This window comes from Kogia breviceps, chromosome 9, assembly GCF_026419965.1.
Source record: "Kogia breviceps isolate mKogBre1 chromosome 9, mKogBre1 haplotype 1, whole genome shotgun sequence".
NCBI lineage: Eukaryota > Metazoa > Chordata > Mammalia > Artiodactyla > Physeteridae > Kogia > Kogia breviceps.
Genome location: NC_081318.1, coordinates 32573564 through 32594215, shown reverse-complemented (window position 1 = coordinate 32594215; position 20652 = coordinate 32573564). Strand labels below are relative to the sequence as shown.

Genomic DNA, 20652 nt, shown 5'->3' with positions numbered 1-20652 from the left:
ATTTTGTTTATCTTCTCAAAGAACCAGCTTTTAGTTTTATTGATATTTACTATTGTTTCCTTCATTTCTTTTTCCTTTATTTCTGATCTGATCTTTATGATTTCTTTCCTTCTGCTAACACTGGGGTTTTTTTTTTTGTTCTTTCTCTGATTGCTTTAGGTGTAAGGTTAGGTTGTTTTTGAGATGTTTCTTATTTCTTGAGGTAGGATTGTATTGCTATAAACCTCCCTCTTAGAACTGCTTTTGCTGCATCCCATAGGTTTGGGGTCATTGTGTTTCCATTGTCATTTGTTTCTAGGTATTTTCTGATTTCCTGTTTGATTTCTTCAGTGATATCTTCGTTATTAAGTAGTGTATTGTTTAGCCTCCACGTGTCTGTATTTTTTTACAGATCTTTTCCTGTAATTGATATCTAGTCTCATAGGGTTGTGGTCAGAAAAGATACTTGATACGATTTCAGTTTTCTTAAAATTACCAAAGCTTGGGCTTCCCTGGTGGCACAGTGGTTAGAGTCCACCTGCTGATGCAGGAGATGTGGGTTCGTGTCCCAGTCCGGGAGGATCCCACATGCCGTGGAGCGGCTGGGCCCATGAGCCATGGCCACGGGGCCTGTGCTCCGCAGCGGGAGAAGCCACATCAGTGAGAGGCCCGTGTACCACACACACACACACACACACACACACACACACACACACACAAATTACCAAGGCTTGATTTGTGACCTAAGGTATGATCTATCCTGGAGAATGTTCCATGAGCACTTGAGAAGAAAGTGTATTCTGTTGTTTTTGGATGGAATGTCCTATAAATATCAATTAAGTCCATCTTGTTTAATGTATCATTTAAAACTTATGTTTCCTTATTTTCATTTTGATGATCTGTCCATTGGTGAAAGTGGGTGTTAAAGTCCCCTACTATGATTGTGTTACTGTTGATTTCCCCTTTTATGGCTGTTAGCATTTGCCTTATGTATTGAGGTGCTCCTATGTTGGGTGCATAAATATTTACAATTGTTATATCTTCTTCTTGGATTGATCCCATGATCATTATGTAGTGTGCTTCTCTGTCTCTTGTAATAGTCTTTATTTTAAAGTCTACTTTTTCTGATATGGGAATTGCTTCTCCAGCTTTCTTTTGATTTCGATTTGCATGGAATATCTTTTTCCGTCCCCTCACTTTCAGTCTGTATGTGTCCCTAGGTCTGAAGTGGGTCTCTTGTAGACAGCATATATATGGCTTATGGTTTTATGTCCATTCAGCTAGTCTGTGTCTTTTTTGGGGAACATTTAATCCATTTAACATTTAAGGTAACTATTGATATATATGTTACTATTACCATTTTCTTAATTGTTTTGGGTTTGTTATTGTAGGTGTTTTCCTTCTCTTGTGTTTACTGCCTAGAGAAGTTCCTTTAGAGTCTGTTTTAAAGCTGGTTTGGTGGTGCTGAATTCTGTTAGTTTTGCTTGTCTGTAAAGGTTTTAATTTTTCCGTCGAAAATGAATGAGATCCTTGCTGGGTAGGATAATCTTGGTTATAGGTTTTTCCCTTTCATCACTTTAAATATGTCCTGCCACTCCCTTCTGGCTTGCAGAGTTTCTGCTGAAAGATCAGCTGTTAACCTTATGGGGATTTCCTTGTATGTTATTTGTTGTTTTTCCCTTGCTGCTTTTAATATATTTTCTTTGTATTTAAATTTTGCTAATTTGATTAATATGTGTCCTAAAAATAGCACTAGCACATGACCCAGCAATCCCACTACTGGGCATATACCCTGAGAAAACCATAATTCAAAAAGAGTCATGTACCAAAATGTTCATTGCAGCTCTCTTTACAATAGCCAGGATTGGAAGCAACCTTAGTGTCCATCAGCAGATGAATGGATAAATGGAATGCATATATATGGAATCTAAAAAAAAGAAAAAGGTTTGGAAGAACCTGGGGCAGTACAGGAATAAAGATGCAGACATAGAAAATGGACTTGAGGACATGGGGAGGGGGAAGGGTAAGCTGGGACAAAGTGAGAGAGTGGCATGGACTTATATATACTACCAAATGTAAAAGAGATAGCACAGGGAGATCAGCTCAGTGCTTTGTGACCACCTAGAGGGGAGTGATAGGGAGGGTGGGACAGAGACACAATAGGGAGGAGATATGGGGATATATGTGTATGTATATGTGATTCACTTTGTTATAAAACAGAAACTAACACATTATTGTAAAGCAATTATAGTCCAATAAAGATGTTTTTAAAAAAAGAAAGAAACTGCAATAAATTAGATTGGTTGGAGCTAATGTCTGGGTGTGAGGGAGCAGTGACAGATAAGGCGTGTACATCATGTTAAAAAATTTAAACTTAACTCTGGATATGATGGTAAGCTATTTAGAGATGTTTAAGGATTTTTTTGAGCAGGGGAATAACATGATTGGGCTGCATTTTGGATAGATCATTCTGTAGCAATATGGAAGCAAGAATTCTCTTGCTTTATGTTAGGCAAAACTGGAAGCCAGGAGTATAATGAGGAGCTCAGTGCAATGATCCTGACAATAAATAATAAGGATCTGAATCAAGACAAGAGCACTAAGAATAAAAATATGATATAGAGTGAACTTGAGAAATGTTTAGTTAGAATAGACAGGATTTGGGTGGGTGGTTAGGGTAGAAAGTAAAGGATTAGAGGAGTCAAGGATGGTGCTCAGGTGTCTGTTTTGTGCTGGATTGTGGCATCATTAGCTGATATAACAAGAGGAAAAGAAACATGCTTCAAGGTAGATGTAGTTCCAGAGTTAGATGCACTGTGATGCAGTTTTTGCACCAAGGGAAAAAGTACGATAGAGCAGGCCAGGTTAAACATATAAGTTAAATACAGAGGAGAGAGACCTTAGCAAAATTAAAAACTTCTGCTCCACCAAAGGCTCTGTGAAGAGTATGAAAAGACAGGCTTTGTATCTAGAATACACAAAGAACTCTCATAATTTATTAGTCAACAAACAGACAATCCAGATAGAGACTGGGCAAGATACTTCACCAAAGACAGGAAAAGATACTTCACCAAAGAGGATATATGGCAAATAAGCACATGAAAAGTTGTTCAACATCATTAACCATGTTAACAAAAATTAAAGAGAAACAAAAATTAAGACCACAGTAAGATATCACCACACACCTAATAAAATGGCTAAAATTTAAAATAGTAGTGGGACTTCCCTGGTGGCACAGTGGATAAGAATCTCCCTGCCAATGCAGGGGACATGAGTTCCATCCCTGGTCCAGGAAGATCCCCCATGTCACGGAGCAACTAAGCCCGTGGGCCACAACTACTGAGCCTGAGCTCTAGAGCCCGCGAGCCACAACTACTCAGCCCACCTGCCACAACTACTGAAGCCCACACACCTACAGCCTGTGCTCTGGAACGAGAGAAGCCACTGCAGTGAGAAGCCTGCGCACTGCAATGAGGAGTAGCCCCCACTCACCACAACTAGGGAAAGCCCATGAGCATCAATGAAGACCCAATGCAGCCAAAAATAAATAAAATTTTTTTTAAAATAAAAATGTGTCTAAAAAAAACAATGTGTTTTGGTGTGTTTCTCCTTGGATTTATCCTGTATGGGACTCTCTACACTTCCTGGACCTGACTATTTCCTTTCCCATATTAGGGAAGTTTTCAATTATAATTATAATCCCTTCAAATATTTTCTCAGTCCCTTTATTTTTCTCTTCTGCTTCTGGGACCCCTATAATTCGAATGTTGGTGCATTTAATGTTGTCCCAGAGGTTTCTGAGATTGTCCTTAATTCTTTTCATTCTTTTTTCTTTATTTTGGTCTGTGGTAGTTATTTCTACTATTTTATCTTCCAGATCACTTATCCATTCTTCTGCCTCAGTTATTCTGCTATTGATTCCTTCTAGAGAATTTTTAATTTCATTTATTGTGTTGTTCATGATTGTTTGTTTGCTCTTTACTTCTTCTAGGTCCTTGTTAAACGTTTCTTTTATTTTCTCCATTCTATTTCCAAGATTTGGGATCATGTTTACTATCATTACTCTGAATTCTTTTTCAGGTAGACTTCCTATTTCCTAGATTTGTTTCATCTGGTGGGTCCTTACCTTGCTCCTTCATCTTCTGTGTGTTTCTCTGTCTTCTCATTTTGCTTAACTTACTGTGTTTGGGGTCTCCTGTTCGCAGGCTGCAGGTTCTTAGTTCCCGTCATTTTTGGTGTCAGCCCCCAGTGGCTAAGGTTGGTTCAGTGGGTGTGTAGGCTTCTTGGTGGAGGGGACTAGTGCCTGTATTCCTGTGGATGAGGCTGGATCTTGTCTTTGTGGTGGGCAGGACCATGTCCGGTGGTGTGTTTTGGGGTGTCTGTGACCTTATTATGATTTTAGGCAGCCTCTCTGCTAATGGGTGGGGTTGTGTTCCTGTCTTGCTAGTTGTTTGGCATAGGGTTTCCAGCACTGTAGCTTGCTGGTCGTTGAGTGGAGCTGGGTCTTAGCTTTGAGATGGAGATCTCTGGGAGAGCTTTTGCCATTTGATATTATTTGGAGCCAGGAGGTCTCTGGTGGACCAATATCCTGAACTCGGTTCTCCTACCTCAGAGGCACAGGCCTGACACCCGGCCAGCACACTAAGACTCTGTCAGCCACACTTTTGGGAATTCTGAGGTCTTCTGCCAGCATTCAGTAGGTGTTCTGTAGGAGTTGTTCCACATGTAGATGTATTTCTGATGTATCTGTGGGAAGCAAGGTGATCCCCACATCTTACTCCTCTGCCATCTTAAAAATCTCTGGAGGAGGCCTGGGGCCGATTTTCCCATAGGGGTTGGACTCCTAAGAGGCAAAAACACAGGAGCTAATTGCTTCCCTCTAACGTCGCACTCGATCTACCTCAAGCTCTCCCTCTCCAAGTCTTCAGACCGCTAGGATCTTCAGGAAAAGGGTTCCAAGATCCAGTAAATTTTTGACTAAATAAAGGTCCTTATAATTGCACAATTCCACAGAGACATATTAAGAGGAGATATTAAGCTTTTCCAGCAAGAACGGACCCACTTCTGTATATTCATGAAGTTATTGCTATGACACTGGAATGTGGGAAAATTGTCCAAAAGGAAATATAATTGTAGCACTATGCTTCCTTTAATGAAAACATCTATATTTGTATACAAGGTAGTATAATGAAAAAATATATTAATTCTTTATATCTGATGCTTCACTTGCATCAGCAATCATCCTTCTCCTAAAATTCTTTAGCACAGACCATTAATATATAGAAAGTAATTTATTCTGGTTGGAAAATGCTGAAATAGAGTATATTTAAGTAAGAAAAATATTTTAATTTTTGAAAGCTATGCAATCATGAGAGAAGATTTTTAATGTTATTTTTTACACTACTCACTTTTCCCGGGACTTCTAATATCACTGGACATTCAGAAAGTACAAACTAAGATAAAACTAAAATATGTAAGTAACAAATTACTATATTTCATTGGATCTAAGATATCATCAATTTTAGGAAGCATACTAATTTCAGAGATGCTAATATGTGAAAAAATATGTATCATAAAACATGAAATATGGTTGGGTTTTATTTCAAATTAATTTTTTGTGAAAATGTATCTGGTGATCTAAACATAATTCCAAAGTTCAAAGAGAGACTTCTGAAGAGGATGGATTATAATTTCTAATCACAAAGCATTTGAAATAATTATATTCACTACCTGGGTAATCTTTTTGAGAAGTGTTAGGCAAACTCCAGATTAACTTTAAAAAATTCATTCTTTTCACAGAACAGAGTTAAAAGACTAACTGTTAAAGTCAGTAATGTACTTGACATTCCCATTTAGACAGCATCCTAACATCTCTTCTCTCTTTCTTGCTAAGCTACAAGAAAGGTAGTTTATATCCATTCTTTGCCCATCCCCAACTCTCATTTATTCCTGACCCACCAAATAATAATCCAGATTTTTTTCCTATTGAAATGCATAATCACTTTAATGTTCCATCATAACAGATAAGAATATACTCATGCATTTATGTGTATTTTATTAAAATAACAAATGTTTAAAGAAAAATAGTACCTATTCTTATTTAGTTTTATAAAGCAATCAGAAACATTTTAGAAATTATGGCAGTCATAACACAGCACAGGAAACATTCCCAATTTAAGTAAATGTAACATTGGGTAAGCACCAGAACTATCAAGTGGCAGCATGTTAATTAAGTACTTTCATATTCATTATCTTGTTTTAATTATCATAGTCATCCTGCTAGTTAGCCAGATATCATATCTCTCAATGAGAGAAGAAACTGAGCCTCAAAGATTTTAAAAAGACTTAATAGTCATATTAGCTTGGATAAGTCATCGAGAGAGTATTTGGACCCAGATTTTCAGGCTCTAAGTCATGCTTCATACTTTCTGTGGTATAAATGGATTAATATATTAATTACTTCACAAATGATATGTTTCAGTTAAGTTTTATAAATAGATAAATGATCATTCTATATCAAATATATTAAATTCAATAAAAAACTCAACATGATGAATTGGGTGATTGGGATTGACATGTATACACTGATGTGTATAAAATTGATGACTAATAAGAACCTGCCGTATAAAAAAATAAAATAAAATTCAAAAAATAAACCTAATACTAAAAAAAACAAACAAAAAAACTTGACAAATACCACATGAAAGAATTGTGAAGGAGCCAAAAAATACATGTGGTGCCATGGTAATCAAGTGGCTTACAGTAAAATCAAGACTTTCACATATTAAACAATGAGAGAACAAAGAGAATAACACACGACATGTATAAAAATGTGCTAAACAAGATTATCACCCACCCAAAATCATAGCTTATGAACAAAAAGCACTCTTGTGGGTTTCAGTAACATAGGGAAGCTTAAGACTATTAATCTGCCCTCGAAGGCATAATGTGAATGCACTTATAATAAGGGGAGGAGAGGACATTCCAAATTGAAGAATAACAAAAGCAAAAATATAGAGGCAGGAATGATTATGTATCTGAGGAACAACGCTGAAATTGTATAAATAAAATAAAAGTTAGATATTAGGGAGTAGGAGAAATAGGTGGGATCAAACTATGGAGAGTTTTGGATTTCACCTAATAGACAAAGGAAGTGTGTTCTACAGGTAACAGTATATAGAACTGACTGAAGTACAGAAATAGTGCAGTTAGAAATATCAATTAGGAGGCTATTAAAGTTGCCCCTAAGGTGGGATGATAAATATCAAAACTGCAATAACTCTGATATTACAAAGTAAGAACAAATTATACATAAAACTGAATGGCAAAGTCTGAGATAAATATCAGTTTTTCTTGGTATAAATTTATGTCTAAAATTCAAAATTAACTATTGCTTTAAGCATACAGTAAAAAGAAAATATAATTATTATGGCCATGAAGAAAATACATTTAGAGTGACATGGTAAATCATGAGGGCTGTCCACCCAATATTGCTGATTCTCCTTCTCTGAACACTTCCTTACTCCCTTGAAGTTAGATATGACCATGTGACCATACTTAAATAGAAGAAATGGTATGGGTCTCTTCCAGGTGGAAGCTTTAGTAGCCAGCACACAATATACCATTGGTGCCAGACACAAGTAAGACAAAGTCAAGTCAGAATTTGAAAGGGTTTTGTTCTTGTTTGTTTTCAGTCTTTGTTTCTGTGTGTTTTGAGAGATGAGCGTCAAGTGCTTTCATTAGCTAGCTTTTCTCACCTCTACCCTCTCCATTCTGTGCTTTCAAAAGGACCAAGCAGGGCTTCCCTGGTGGCACAGTGGTTGGGAGTCTGCCTGCTGATGCAGGGGACGCGGGTTTGTGCCCTGGTCTGGGAGGATCCCATGTGCCGCAGAGCGGCTGGGCCCGTGAGCCATGGTCACTGAGCCTGCGCGTCCAGAGCCTGTGCTCCGCAACGGGAGAGGCCACAACGGTGAGAGGCCCGTGTACCGCCAAAAAAAAAAAAAAAAAAAAGGACCAAGCAGATGTCCACGTATATGAATAGCAATATTAATCCTATGCCCTGTATATGTAAGGTAACACTAAGATATTTGTCACCTTTTGCATACATGGGAAACTGATGACAAAGATAAGATCAGCTCCTATATGCAGATAAAGAAAAGACAGGTAAATGAAGATGAGTATAGGATATGGACAGGGAATTTATAAAAAAAAAAAAAGAAAATCACAAAATAACAATTTCTAGTAACATTTTCTAAAGTTATTTAAAAATTTTTTTCTGAAAATATTCTTGTGACTTCGGCCTATGTTTTCAGAGCAAAGATATGTCATATCATTACTTACAACTAGAACACAAGTTAATATTTTAATTGAAAATTACACCTCAATCTACCAAACTGTTCCAGTGACATTTACAACTAAATTTATATTGTGATAAAGAAAGCAACATTTTTCCCAGAGTATTTTCTGTATAGGCAATAACACTGAACAAGTTAACAATCACACAATGATTACGTCAAAACCTTGGATATTAGTTAATGTGTGCTGTCTTATCAATGGTAATAAAACACCTATTGAAAATAAAATGCCACAACATTTTACAAAAGCCTTATCTCATGACTAAGCGATGTGAATATAACAAACTCCCCTGCCAGAAAAATTGCCTACTAAATGTAAAGAAAAATATATATTTTTTAATATAAGAAAATGTTTTAGCAAACTGGGGGAAAAACACACAAATCCTAAAAACAGAAATGTTAATTATATATACTTTTTAAAGGCTTATTATTACCGAAACAATAAAAATATCAACTGCAAATTTAAGGCTAGATTGAAGAGGGTTTCAAATTTTATCATGTATCCAATAGTCTAATATAGACCTTTTAGACTTTAATAATTTACAATATCATCTGTTACTGCATTATCAATATAAAAAAAAAGAATGATAAAATCTGTACTATGGCACAGCTGCCAAGTTCCAATCAGTTTAGTCACAGGCCACCTTGTTTTCAGAGCTAAATACAATTATGCTGAATTAAGGTGATAATATTTTTCTGTTCACATACTTCCCTTTGCAATCTGTGGACGTTTCAAGTAAGAACATTCAAGTACCAACAGTAATTTAGGGAAAGAGAGGAAAAAACCCAAAGATACAAGGCAAATTTAAGACGTGTTTTGCAGCAATTAGAAAAGACATGCTGTTTAAACTGGTTGTCTTGAAAAATCCTCAACCTAGACAAGACGGGGAATATAAATACATTCCCAATGGTAGATCCTGTTCACATCAAACTTGCGAATTCCCTTACCAAACCTTTGCTACATTCAAAGGCTTAAACACTTGATTGCCAACTTTCTGTTCTGTAAAAATAACATACCATCTACCACTGAGCAGTAAGGATTATATTAGACAACATATTTAAGAGCAATTAACACAGTGCCTGGTACACAGGAAACACTGAATAAATGTTTCATTAATAAACAAAATAGGGCTTCCCTGGTGGCGCAGTGGTTGAGAGTCCACCTGCCAATGCAGGGGATGCGGGTTCATGCCCCAGTCCGGGAGCAGCGCGGCTGGGCCTGTGAGCTATGGCCGCTGAGCCTGCGCGTCTGGAGCCTGTGCTGTGCAGTGGGAGAGGCCACAGCAGTGAGAGGCCTGCGTACCGCAAAAAAATACAAACAAACAAGCAAACAAACAAAAGAACAAGACAAGGATATCCACTCTCGCCACTATTATTCAACATAGTTTTGGAAGTCCTAGCCATGGCAATCAGAGAAGAAAAAGAAATAAAAGGAATACAAATTGGAAAAGAAGAGGTAAAACTGTCACTGTTTGCAGATGACATGATAGTATACATAGAGAATCCTAAAGATGCCATCAGAAAAGTACTAGAGCTAATCAATCAATTTGGTAAAGTTGCAGGATACAAAATTAATGCACAGAAATCTCTTGCATTCCTATACACTAATGATGAAAAATCTGAAAGAGAAATTAAGGAAACACTCCCATTTACCACTGCAACAAAAAGAATAAAATACCTAGGAATAAACCTACCTAGGGAGACAAAAGACCTGTATGCAGAAAACTGTAAGACACTGATGTAAGAAATTAAAGATGATACCAACAGATGGAGAGACATACCATGTTCTTGGATTGGAAGAATCAATATTGTGAAAATGACTATACTACCCAAAGCAATCTACAGATTCAATGCAATCCCTATCAAATTACCAATGCCATTTTTCACAGAACTAGAACAAAAAATCTTAACATTTGTATGGAGACACAAAAGACCCCAAATAGCCAAAGCAATCTTGAGGGCAAAGAACAGAGCTGGAGGAATCGGACTCCTTAACTTCAGACTATACTACAAAGCTACAGTAATCAAGACAATATGGTACTGGCACAAAAACAGAAATATAGATCAATGGAACAAGATAGAAAGCCCAGAGATAAACCCAAGCAGCTATGGTCAACTAATCTATGACAAAGGAAGCAAGGATATACAATGGAGAAAAGACAGTCTCTTCAATAAGTGGTGCTGGGAAAACTAGACAGCTACATGTAAAAGAATGAAATCAGAACACTTCCTAACACCATACACAAAAATAAACTCAAAATGGAATCGAGACCTAAATGTAAGATGGGGCACTATAAAACTCTTAGAGGAAAACATAGGAAGAACACTCTGGCATAAATCACAGCAAGATCTTTTTTGATCCACCTCCTAGAGTAATGGAAATAAAAACAAAAATAAACAAATGGGACCTAATGAAACTTAAAAGCTTTTGCACAGCCAAGGAAACCATAAACAAGATGAAAAGACAACCCTCCGAATGGGAGAAAATAGTTGCAAATGAATCAATGGACAAAGGATCAATCTCCAAAATATATAAACAGCTTATGCAGCTCAACATTAAAGAAACAAACAACCCAATCCAAAAATGGGCAGAAGACCTACATAGACATTTCTCCAAAGAATGCATACAGATGGCCAAGAAGCACATGAAAAGCTGCTCAACATCACTAATTATTAGAGAAATGCAAATCAAAACTACAATGGGGTATCACTTTGCACCAGTTAGAATTGGCATCATCAGAAAATCTGCAAACAGCAAATGCTGGAGAGGGTGTGGAGAAAAGGGAACCCTCTTGCTCTGTTGGTGGGAATGTAAATTGATACAGACACTATGGAGAACCATATGGAGGTTCCTTAAAAAACAAAAAATAGAACTACCATATGACCCAGCAATCCCACTCCTGGGCACATACCCAGAGAAAACCATAATTCAAAAATATACATGCACCCCAACGTTCATGGCAGCACTATTTACGATAGCCAGGTCACGGAAGCAACCTAAATGCCCATCGACACATGAATGGATAAAGAAGATGTGGTATGTATATACTATGGAATATTACTCAGCCATAAAAAGGAACGAAATTGAGTCATTTGTTGAGATGTGGATGGATCTAGAGACTGTCACAGAGAGTGAAGTAAGTCAGAAAGAGAAAAACAAATATTGTATATTAACACATGTATGTGGAACCTAGAAAAATGGTACCGATGAACTGGTTTGCAGGGCAGAAGTTGAGACACAGACATAGAGAACAAACGTCTGGACACCAAGGGGGGAAAGCCGCGGTGGGGTGGGCATGGTGGTGTGCTGAATTGGGCCATTGGGATTGACATGTATACACTGATGTGTATAAAACTGATGACTAATAAGAACCCGCTGTATGAAAAAATAAAATAAAATTCAACAATTAAAAAAAATTACAGCACCTATTGAAGTTTACTTCAGTAAGGTATCCTGGAGTTCCTAATTTCAAGGTACACTCAGATTCAAAAGGTATACCTAACTAGGGATTATACTGTAAATGACAGAATAAAAGTTCCTGTGAATTGATTTGCTAAGAATTTGCAGGTAGTTTCTTTCCCAGTTCTTTTAAAATCTTTATTTGTTAAAAACTGATTATCCACTCCATAAGCTTTGACTTTTCTCACACTAGATTTTTCAGTCTTGGCACTTTTGGGGATGGGCAATTCTTTGTTTTGAGGAGCTGTCCTACACATTGTAGGATGTTTAGTAGCATCTCTGGCCTCTATACATAAGATTCCAGTAGAGTCTCCCAGATGTGACAATCAAAAATGTCTCCAGGGACTTCCCTGGTGGCACAGTGGTTAAGAATCCCCCTGCCAGTGCAGGGGACACGGGTCGAGCCCTGGGCCGGGAAGATCCCACATGACACGGAGCAGCTAAGCCCGTGTGCCACAGCTACTGAGCCTGCGCTCTAGAGCCCGCATGCTGGAACTATTGAGCCTGCATGCTGCAACTACTGAAGCCCGTGTGTGTACAGCCCATGCTCTGCAACAAGAGAAGCCACCACAATGAGAAGCCTGGGACCCCCATGAAGAGTAGCCCCCATTTGCCACAACTACAGAATGCCCGTGTGCAGCAACGGAGACCCAATGCAGCCAAAAAAAAAAAAAAGTCTCCAGGCTTTGCCAAAAATCCACTGGAAGATCAAATAGACCTTGCTTGAACCACTCTACTAAACCAAAATCTCTGTCTCTCAGAAAAGACCTGGGAATTATCTACAGCTGTACAGTACCTTCCAAAGCTGCTATACAGGTCACTAAACTAAGCTAAATTAGAAAAAACTTCTAGAGTAAAGCCTCGTTATTTCTATATATCAGGCATTATAATTCTGTTCACACTAGACATTTTCTATTGGATGGGCTACTTCCCTCTTGCTTCATTTTGAAGATTAAATAAAACAGATAGAGCTTTAATAGGAAGTTGGAGCCAGACAAGAAGGAAGTCAGTGATAGAAATTTGAAACATTCTGATTCATTTTTTTAAAATAATTGACATTTTAACAGATGCAAGATATGTTCACTGCTTATCTTCTATGCATCTAGGCACTATTACATATATAATATAGTTAACTGGAAAAGTCTTGGGAAAATGGAAACATTTTGATATATTATTTTGGAATTCATAGTATCTGTGTAAATTGTTTAGTGGATCTGTGTTTTATAGAGAGAATACTAAGAGGCTTTACTATTATAGCTCAATTATCATATTCTTTTGAGTGTGTAATTCAAAGGAAAATGATAGTTTATTGTCGTACTTTCCCTTTCATTCAACTTCTTAGGACATTCCTCTAAATATTAAAAATTGAAAGACTACTTGGATGACATGCCCTTCCTTTGTTATTCTTATACAATTGAAACCATGACCTTATGACTTATTTTCATTCATCAGCGACATGGCCAAGTAAACACACACTGCTCATGATGTTTAAAAAATCATGCTGTTGGGCTTCCCTGGTGGCGCAGTGGTTGAGAGTCCGCCTGCCGATTCAGGGGACACAGGCTCGTGCCCCAGTCTGGGAAGATCCCACGTGCCGCGGAGCGGCTGGGCCCGTGAGCCATGGCCACTGAGCCTGCGCGTCCGGAGCCTGTGCTCCGCAAAGGAAGAGGCCACAACAGTGAGAGGCCCGCGTACCAAAAAAACAAAAAAAATCATGCTGTCAAGTATTTAACATAATCAAACAAAAGGCTGATAATCAAAGAAAAGTATCTTCATCGTTTTTGAACAAATAGTAAGGTTCTTACCTACAAGCAACATTTGGATCAGCATTTCTTGAAAGCAGTAGCTCTACACACTTCAAGATCTGTTCCTCTAAGCCACGAGCAGAACATGCAGTTATCAAAATAGTTTGCTTATCTATAGTGAAAGGAAAGGTGAGGAAAACCCCACACACATCAGAAAGTGTATCTAATTAACTTTTTTTATCATTCAAAAGTTTCTAAATATTTATTGCATTCTTAAAATTCTATAACCTATTTCCAAATCTCTTGTTCTTAGCAGATAACTTTGTATTCCTTCACCAAAAAATGAGCTCAGGGATGAACTACCAATCTCCAAAGTATATCTACAATTCATTTACTAATTTCCTTTCCCTATTCTCATTTCTTCAAGACAATAGGAAAGTGGTTCAGAGCATGGGCTCTGTGCAGATTTACTGCCTGGAGTTGAATAGTTTTTGGTTGATTCAAGTATGCCTTGAACACATGGTTAAAAAACAATGATTGATATTCTCTGATTTCACTTCTTTAGCTCTCACTCATTTGACCACTCACTGAAATCTGGCTTATACCCAAACCATCCTACTGAAGATGTCCTAACTGCTACATGTATTGGTTTCTTTTTAGTCCTTTTCTACTTGATCTCTCTTAGCCCATCCCATTTCCTAAAACTCTTCTTCCCTTGGCTCCTATGGCATCAGTGGAGATCAGGGTAAATTTAAAACCCAAACAAAACAGAAAACAATTCTCAAGTAAGAATTGGGGAATTAAAAATAGGTCATGCCAGCCATGGTTTACATTTGTGGTTCAATATTGACCAAATATAGAAATATAGATTCTGGTCCCAGTTCTGTCACTGATAAACTGTGATTCCAGTGATATCTTAGTAGACCTAACTTACATATAAGAATCTAAAGCCTGCCCTCTACCTGAGGGGGCCTGTGGGATACATAAAATAATTTATGGGAACATGCTGGGCAAAATATAAAGAGTTTTATAACTGAAAGGTATTCCTCTTATTACAAGAAGCAGAGAAAGAAAACTATTAATCAGTTTTTTGAGCACATTTTATACACTTTCAAAAATCTCGTTTCTAAGTATAGCTTTCATTGGGAGATTTTTTTTTCTTTTTAGGCCACATCATGTGGCATGTGGGATCTTAGTTCCCCAACCAGGGATCGAACCTGTGCCCCCTGCATTGGGACAGCAGTCTTAACCACTGGACCACCAGGGAAGTCCCTGGGTGATATTTTTCTTTTTTTCCCCTGGGTGATATTTTTCTTTTTTTCCCCTGGGTGATATTTTTAAATGACATAATAAGAAAAACCTCCCACAGCAGCAGATTAAACATAAAATTGTCAATAAGACAAGAATTTATATAAAATATATAAATGAGAAAAAATAGAAATGATTTTACAAATATCTAACGTACAAAATTAATTATGAAAATTAATTCTAAAATGAAACCTATACCTGAATTACAAAATGAATTGTCTATTGGAAACATGTAAAAAACAATCAGTAATTCAATATAATAATTAAATAGCATTTGCACATATACTCTTATTCTTCAAAAGCAATCAAAGCACTACTGACAAAGAAACAAATGGATTTAATAAATTATCTTTGAAACAACTTTATGTGATATAATTCAGTTGAGTTATAAATTCCAAAGACTGATTTTCAAGCAATTTTCCACTAAATTATCAGCTTTTCAGTGTTTTCTTTCAATGCATTTTACCTTAAAAATAACCAAAACTCTCTAGCATAGAAGTTAAAGGTATATAGTAAGAACACAACCATTTATAATGATAATATAAATGGAATCTACCTCTTTGGATAGAAGGTTTTTCAAAATATCTATGGTTTCCAATTTGGTTTTTTATGTTGTTTATATAATATAACTAATAGGAAGATTTTTTTAAAAAACTAATTTTTTTCACTTTGCATAATAGCTGCTTGGGAATCAAGAAAATCACAGTAAAAATAATCAGTTAAGTTACCTCAAATATCTTAACATTATTATGATTTTTTCAAGAGCAAAGGTTTATTTTAAAGTGAATATATGAAAATAGAGCACGGAAAGTATATATCACCACCCCCAAACAGAATATAATTAGGCATCTAAACAGAGAAATATACAAAGTACATTTTCACATATTTAAATATTTAAAACATCTTACCCTTATCAAAGCTTGCATTAGCACCTCTGTCCAAAAGAACCTGAAGCAGCGCTACGTTGGAAACACTGGCAGCATACATAAGGGGAGTCCACCCATAGCGAAAGCTGAACTCTACACTGATGCCTGTCAATATAAAGACAAGGTTTTAAAACCTCCCCCACCAAAAAAAAAAATCACTGTCACCTTAATATGTTTAAAGTACTTCACATAGTGACATACACTGTACTTTATAATGGAAGGGAATTTCTTGGTAATAATGGCTTCAGAAAAATAGAAAATAATTATATATGAACTTTGATAAAAAAGCTAACTTCAGTTTCACTATAGTTCACTTCAGTTTCACTATTTTCCAAGAGATTGAATCTGTCAAATGATTTTCATATTATATATATTTATATTAGAACAGGTTTTTACATGCTGCCTTTTTCTCTCTAGGGCAGTTGGAAAAAGTTCCACAGATAAAAAAATGTCTTTTTAGTTAGAATATTATCATACATCTCTATGGCGGCAAACACCAAATATATTCCTTATTAAAACTCCTTTATTGGGTTTCCCTGGTGGCGCAGTGGTTGAGAGTCTGCCTGCCGATGCAGGGGACACGGGTTCGTGCCCCGGTCTGGGAAGATCCCGCATGCCTTGGAGCGGCTGGGCCCGTGAGCCATGGCTGCTGAGACTGCGCGTCCGGAGCCTGTGCTCCGCAACAGGAGAGGCCACAACAGTGAGAGGCAAGCGTACCGCAAACAAACAAACAAAAACTCCTTTACCTTCCTTCCCAAAGCAAAATTTAACCACGGGTTACTGGCCAAACATAAGGTTCAAAAGGTAGGTTAGGGTTAAGAAATGTAGACTATACTTTGTGATACAGGGATTTACATCATTATATTCGTATTATAAAGAAAATATAGGTACCTGCTGAGAGTGGGATAAGAGGCAGGGAGAACCGGTTATGAGGCTGGAAGTCCATGCAAAAGTCAGAGCAAGGGCAGCAGAGAAAAAGAAGAAGAAGAAATACAAAAGGACATTTCAAAGGCAGGGTTATTGGAATTTAAAATTACTTCGAGGAAGAGGAGTGTTGGAAAAGAACAAATAGAAAATAACTATCAAGTTCTGCTTTGGACAAATGAATGAAACAGTGAGCTAGAATAAGGAGACGCACAGAAGAGATATCAGGCCTGGGGAGCAGGATAAAGTTTTAAATAGCCACCATCCAGAATGAGACAGGAAGGGATGGATAGTAACTGTTAAGAAATGATGAGAGCCAGCTGACCTTAAAATCCTCAAATCAATCATTAACGGTACAAATCCCTGAAGTCATCTGACTTTTCCTGATAGCACTGATTGGTTTAGTCACATAAAAAAAACAAAATGGTTGAACTAATCTAGATTTGGATCTAAGACTGGGGAGGAGCATAGAAGATATGATACAAGGACAAGATTATAAAAAGGCAGTAAACATAACCCATTAAATTTATGTAAAGCCTTTGCTATAAAGAGATCAAGATATAAGTGGCAAACTCTCTCTTCAACCTAAGAAATATCTGCTAATCTTAAGAAAAGAAAAAAAAAAGAACGTTTTTCTGTTTCAAAGAAGGAAAACTTGTATGTGAAAACCACTGAATATAGCCTTCCTTTAATACCTTATAATTTACAGGTTGTAGTCTCTGGCTCTAAATTGTTCCATCTGCAAAGATGAAGGTCATATCACTGAAGGAATGCAAACTTGTTAGGGAGAACTCACTTTTTTTCTGTAGGAACACTAAGTTACTGAAAGACTGTATTTGTCAAATTCTCAACTGTCTAACTTTAATTGATATAAGGTGCATGATAATTCCTAGGAGAAAACAACAGAAAACTGTCTTAGTACATATATATATACTGCTGACCCAACTTGTGTTCTCTAACAAATTTTCCTCTTTAAATTGCTGCAGCTGAAAGCATATCAATGAGATCAGAGAAAAGATCATTTTGTTTTCTCATTATTCTTTCCTTATTGACCTTACTGCTCAAACTGTGACAGCAAACGTAAAAAGGAAAAGATGTGAAGAAAAAGCAAATGTGGCATTTTAGTATAAAAATTCTTAATAATCATCATCTCTAAGCTCAAAAAAGTAAATTATTAAGCACATCTTATGTTCTAAGCATACTGCAAAAAAGATAAGTTTAAAAGGATTGACACAATATATTTTTATAGCTCAAAAACATTCAAAATAACACTAAATTGTTTGGGGGTATATACACATATAGTAAAAGTATAAAGACGTACATAGGAATAATAAATACCAACTATAGGAGAGTGGTAATCTCCAGGGGGAAAAAGATAAGTCGCCATACATTTTTTGAATGTCTAAAATATTTAATAATTTAAAGAGAACTGAACATGTTAGTGCATAGCTGAAGAACAAAAACCAAAGACTGCTAAAAATGGCTGACTCAAAAGGAGGTTTCATTTTTTTATTAAACTTCCAACTGGTGCAGGAATATGTATGGCTTTGAAAGGCAAAAAAGTAAAAATATTTTTTAAAGTGTTAAATAATGACATCTAGAAGGAAATCAGGAAATACTAAAACAAGAGTTATGTGTGAAAATGAGACTGCAGGGGTAATACGGGTGAAAGTGGGGACAAAGGTGTTTCTCTACTTATACCTATTTGTTATTGTTTTTTTAAAAGGAAGTTAAAATTGTTTTGTAATTAAAGACAAATTTTAAAAGGCTGATGAAAATACTTTACCAGTAGGCTCTTTTCAAGTCCTTTCAAGAGCCTCCAACACTTCATTGCACCTAGTCCCACTACTCCCAAGGCAAACTCGCTTTTCTAAAACAAATTTCTGCCTATCCCATCCCATCCAACACTATGCACACTCCTGCATGTGTTCATATTCTAGTATTAGGCCTCTTTCAATTATTCCCATTTGATTCAATTTAATTTTTTAATTACAAATTCAAGTTCCATTGTCCACAAAGTCACACGATCCTTCTTACTTGTTACAATAGCTAATATTTATATAATGCCTATATGTTCTAAGACCCATATATAGTCTCTCATTTTAATCCCTCCCAAAAAAACCCTTTGATACAATGCATCCCAGTTTTTAAACGGGGTAATTGAAGTTTAGGAAGTTTCCTAACTTGATCAAGATTACACAGCCATCAAGTGGCAGGGCTAATAATCAAACCCAGAACTGTACTGTTTCCAAAATGATTTACTTTCCACTAAACCATGCATCTCTAGCATAGAAGAAAAACATTTTGCTATATACAACTTTGTATGTGAATGTTTTGTATTTACAGGTAGACAGTAGATGCTTGTTACTCCTTTGATAATTTCAGTCATTATCAACAACTCACATTTCCATGTCAAGGTAATTTTTAAAAATAATATTTAATTTAATACACAGAAAAATGTCATGGGACCCAAGACAGAATTATAATGTTTTTATAAAGAAATAGATGCTCTGGAAGTTCAAATGACTTTCCCAAGGAAGCACACTGAGTAGGCGATAGGCTGGAAGCGGTATCCAGATAGATTCCTACTTCATTCTTATTCACACACTGACACAACCAACACAGGCAAAGAACATAACTAAAATGTACATAACTAGAAACCATTCTTGAGAAACACATAATAATAATTATAGACAAGTAAATGCTGAGCAAAGTAAGTAAGGATTATCAAAGTGGGGTAGGATTAGTCAGACTCGACCTTTTGAAGGAGGTGGAAGAACTGATGGACGGTGTCAGCGTGGCATTCCAAATTTGTGTTAGAGGAAGAAAATAAGTCAGAGAGAACTGAGTCAAGTAAGACATGTAGGACACTTGAGATACTAAGATTCACTGTGCTTCCATTAGAAAAACAACTCAAACCTTTTAAAATAAGAAATCCTTGTGAACTGAGACAACTGCGTTAGGTTGAAACTATCCCTTAATTCTCACCAGAATCCAGGAGCTCCTCGACCAATGAAACATCTCCTGTGGTCAAAGCTTTCTTAAATGTTTCATGCTTTTCTTCAATGGGTAACGGTCCTTTTAATTTCTAAAAAAGCAGAAAGTTAAAAAATTTTCCTGTTACACATACTTTCATTTCCATTGCATCGGGAAACAATAATGATCGGGTTTTGGTACATCTTTTTTTGGGGGGTGGGGGTAGGGGGAGGCAACATCCAAAGTTTGTGACTAACTCATAACTAAAATTATCTTTGGGTTATGATGGGTCCAAACCTAAGTAAAGAGCTACATGGACAACCTAAAGAAGCGCATTCGATGGAAAGCACAGTAGGGAAACTGCGAATGGTTTGGAGTCCAAAAGCCTGTATCTACACTGGAAAAAAATTTAGGGAAACACAGGCGAGGAAACTGAGAGGTTTCATGGCGAGGGAAGGCCGATCCAGGTGCGGCCAAGACAAGTCCTTTGCTACCTGAGCTGCCCGGTCGAGATACCCAATCTCCCAGCCGTCATCCTCACTCTCGCTACTCTCGCCTCCACCGGCCACTGCCAGACCGCGAAGGGGGCCTGCAGCCATGCCCGCCGGCCAGGTCCCTACAAAATCGGCCTCACGCACGCACGCACCACGCACGCACGCCTGCTCCCTCTGCGCCTGCGCACCGGGGAGTGCGTAAGGCTGCGCGGGAAGGCTGTGCGGGCAAGCGCGACGCGCTAGCGTTGGGGCCTTGGGGCCTTGGGCCCTCGGGCGCAGGCGCGTGAGCGCGCGCAGCGCCCCGGGTCCCCTCCCGCCAGTCGTTAAGCCCTTGGGAGAGGAAAAGTGGCCCGTGCGGCGGGGCGAGCGGAGCTGACCTCCTGGCCAGTGCTTCCAATTCCTTTCAGGGGTCTTACCCTACATTCTTTTTAGGGTATTTGCTTAATGAAGTTCTTGCTCTTTAAGGAATGCCCCACTGTGGCAGGA

The 20652-nt window shown here is 37.4% G+C and overlaps 1 protein-coding gene across 1 annotated transcript in view; it reads right to left on the bottom strand.

The window, feature by feature from the left end:
* Positions 1-20286, bottom strand: part of ASZ1 (ankyrin repeat, SAM and basic leucine zipper domain containing 1) — a 73052-nt gene extending 52766 nt beyond the window's left edge. Inside the window, exons 1-4 of the mRNA XM_059074390.2 lie at positions 20167-20286; positions 19685-19784; positions 15755-15877; positions 13599-13710 (exon numbers count right to left, since the gene is read on the bottom strand). Of these exons, the coding sequence (XP_058930373.1) occupies positions 13599-13710; positions 15755-15877; positions 19685-19784; positions 20167-20271 (440 nt within the window). The 5' untranslated portion in view covers positions 20272-20286. The remainder of the gene's footprint in view (positions 1-13598; positions 13711-15754; positions 15878-19684; positions 19785-20166) is intronic.
* Positions 20287-20652: the final 366 nt, after the last annotated feature.